General features: G+C 60.2%; 1 protein-coding gene across 1 annotated transcript in view; it reads right to left on the bottom strand.

Annotated features, from left to right (window-relative positions):
• Positions 1-3,222, bottom strand: part of DSCAML1 (Down syndrome cell adhesion molecule like 1) — a 98,293-nt gene that overhangs the window by 25,574 nt on the left and 69,497 nt on the right. Inside the window, 3 exon segments of the mRNA XM_010008897.1 lie at positions 460-735; positions 1,441-1,719; positions 2,781-2,927. Of these exon segments, the coding sequence (XP_010007199.1) occupies positions 460-735; positions 1,441-1,719; positions 2,781-2,927 (702 nt within the window).

Genomic DNA, 3,222 nt, shown 5'->3' with positions numbered 1-3,222 from the left:
GGGCAGCCACAGGCAGCAGCAGTCACCCGCAGAGATTCCAGCTCGGATAGAGAAGAGGGAGCAGCGTGCACATCCCCACAGTGGGGAGATACTGGCTGGTACCAACGCTGGCTCAAGAGGACTCTTAGCTCGGCAGAGCCCGGCCCTTGCCCAGGCACCCAGCAACCTGGGTCAGGGAGAGGACAGCTGGTGAAAGGCAGGACCTCTGCTCAGGGCTGGGGATAGGCAAGTCAAGCTGCTTCCCTGTCCTGGCCATGCTGTGTCCCTGAGCTGCTTGTAGACGGCAGGCACAACCCAGGAGCAGACTGGGAGCTGCCTGGCCTGGGACCCTCCACCCCAGTGGGTCCCACTGCCTTCCAGCCATGCACAAAGCATCCCGACACACCCCGAAGATGCAGCAGCTTGGAGAAGGGCAGAGGAAAGCTCCCACCAGCCCCTACCCTGAGGAAGCCAGCTCACCCTCCAGCGTGATGATGGAGAAGTCCTGTGCCGTCTGGGACTTGCGGGTGGCAAAGCACTGGTAGGCCCCCGAGTGGCTCTTCTGTGCGGCTGTGATGAGGAGGGTCTCATTGCTGATCCCCCGGATGGAGATGTAGTCATCCACCACCACCAGGTCCGTGTTGCGGTACCAGCGGATGACGTACTCAGGGGACCCACTGAGGGCACAAGAGAGGATGACGGTGCTGCCGATGCCCGTTTTGAGTTTCTTTGGTGTGAGGGTCACACGCAGAGGGTCTGTGCAAGAAAGGGTGAGAGCGGGTGAGGCGTTGGTGGCACTGGGCAGTGCCCCATCATTTCCACACCCTCTCTGCCCCTCCTGCCTGGGAAGCACCAGCCTGATGATGTGCAAAATGTCACTGCATGCTAGGGAAGGTGGATGCCTAGCAGCCTCCCTGCTGACACCCCTTGTTTTGACCATCCACTCCAGGTCCTGCTGGAGGTGCCAGCAGGGTAGGTGCCACGAGGGAGGTGGCAGGATGGCTGCTGGAAGATGATGTGGCCATTATGATGGGGACAGCACCAAGCTGGGGACACACCAGGGTGGCTCAGAGCAGGCTGCTGGTGCCTGGCCAGTGGTCTACTTGCCACAGGGTGCTCCAGGTAAGGCAAGCACAGGCTCCAGGACCCCCCGGATCCTGGTGACAAGAGGAGCCCCCAGGAACAACACAAGAAATAAATACATGACCCGCCCAAATTATATTTACTGTTTGCTGAAGCTTATTTCATGGAAGTCAACAAAACAAAGTGCCAAGGCACCCAATGTAAAACTGACGCTGCCACCTGAGACACGAGGTCTGTAATTCATCCGGCTGAATAAACCCTCTGAGGCATCTATTTATAAAGGCTTTACACTTAAGAAGGCTTTAGCAAGCTGTGCCCCAGGCAGCAGGACAGAGCTCTCCCCGCCACCGTGCCCCGCTCCCGCCCGCCAGCTCTCACCGATGACCGTGAGGGTCCCCGTGACCTCTGCGGAGCCGAAGGTGTTGGTCACCTCGCAGATGTAGGTCCCGCTGTCCTCCACGCGCAGGTCGCTGATGGTCAGGCCCGTCACGCGCTTGGCCCAGCGGCTGTCGGCGGGGAGCGGGCGCCCGTCCTTCACCCAGCGCACGGCCGGGTTGGGGTACCCCGAGGCGATGCAGGGCAGCTCCACCAGCCCGCCCGCCCGCACCTCCCGCGGCTGGAAGCTGTCTAGCAGCGTGGGGATGGACTCTGCCGGGTCTGTGTTGGGAAAGGAAACGGGCTCACCTGGCGAAGCTGGTGAGGCTTCCCCCTGCAACTCTGGAACCACCCTCCGCATCAGCCAGGAGTGAGCGGCTCTCTCCATCCCCTGCTCTGCCAGGCAGGAGTCCAGGACACCAGACACCTCCTTTTGTGTTGCCTCAGATGGCTGGCATGGCCATCAGTGATCAGGGCTGAAGGTTTGGTGGGAGGAAAACCCATCTCACTAGCTGATGGGACAAATAAACTCAGCACCAGGGGAATTACTCTAGGTGACACCTAATCGATGCAAAATACACAAATTCTGTGGCACGTTTCAAAATTTACCAGCAAAGGGGCCCAATCAGGCAGCTGGGAAAGGAGAAAATTAATCACCAAGTCTCAGATGTGAAATGAAATTTCAGGGGAAAGAAATCTCTTTCAATACCCCCAAGCAGAAGTAAAACACTGTGATGTGTAAATAATGACAGGGCCAGGAGGGGACCAGACCTGGTCGAACATGCACGGAGATGAAGGACCTGGTGGCTGCCCGTGCTCCTTGGGGACCACGCAGCAGGATGGCCATGGCTGGGAGCAGGACCCTCTGGCCTCTGAGAGGCCCCAGCCCAGCCATCCTGGGCCCCTTCTCTACCTCCTTGGGGCTAATTGCAGGAGTAAGTGCAGGAGCACAGCCCGCAACCCCGGGATGGAAAAAGCATATGGCAGAGATCGTGCACGCTGAGCACGGCTGCAAGTCGGGTGAACTCCTCCCGAGCAGAGTAATTTGGGCAGTGAGTGGAGCTGGGAGCGCCCCGAGACAGCCGGCACGGGGACCGCGCCGCAGTATCGCTTGCACGCTCGTCGCGGCGCGCCAGGCTGCTCCCATCTCCGCTGTCACATCGCATCGCCTCCCAGCCCATCGCCCCTGCGCGGGGTGCCAAGCAGCACTGCCGCTCCCCGCCGCCAGCACCGGGGGGGCTGCGGGCACACGGGGGGCACCAACAGCCCTCCTGTGCAGCCCCAACGGGACATCCTGCCCCCACAGTGGGATGTGCCAGCCTTGCCAGCAGCCATGAGCTCACCTGAGACCGAGAGCCGGGCACCGTTGCTCTGCCGCGTCTCCCCGCTGTACTTGTGCTTGGTGATACACCTGTAGGTGGACAAGGCATCTTCCTTCTGCACGTCCGATATGTACAAACCTCCGTAAGAAGTAATAAAAAACCTATTTTCTGGAGACACAAAGGGACGAGAAGGTTGAGCGAGCCAGCTCTGACCCAGTGCAGCCTCTCTCAGGCTCTCGGCACCCATCCTGCAGCAGACTCGCCCACCCAGGCACAAAGATGGGCTCGGGGCATCCCTACATGCTCCTACACTCCCCAGGGATTGGATCCAGGGTTTTTTTTAGCTGAAACAGCCTGCCCACAGCCCTCTCCCCTTCCTGCCCTGGCTGCTCGATGCAAGGAGCTCTGGGCTGGCTGTGGAGGGTGAGGAGAGTGTGTGGCACGATGCTGCACCGGCACGACG

Source organism: Chaetura pelagica, unplaced genomic scaffold (genome assembly GCF_000747805.2).
Source record: "Chaetura pelagica isolate M959 unplaced genomic scaffold, ChaPel_1.0 scaffold1222, whole genome shotgun sequence".
NCBI lineage: Eukaryota > Metazoa > Chordata > Aves > Apodiformes > Apodidae > Chaetura > Chaetura pelagica.
The sequence above is the reverse complement of the archived record's forward strand: the minus strand, read 5'-3'. Positions and strand labels throughout refer to the sequence as shown.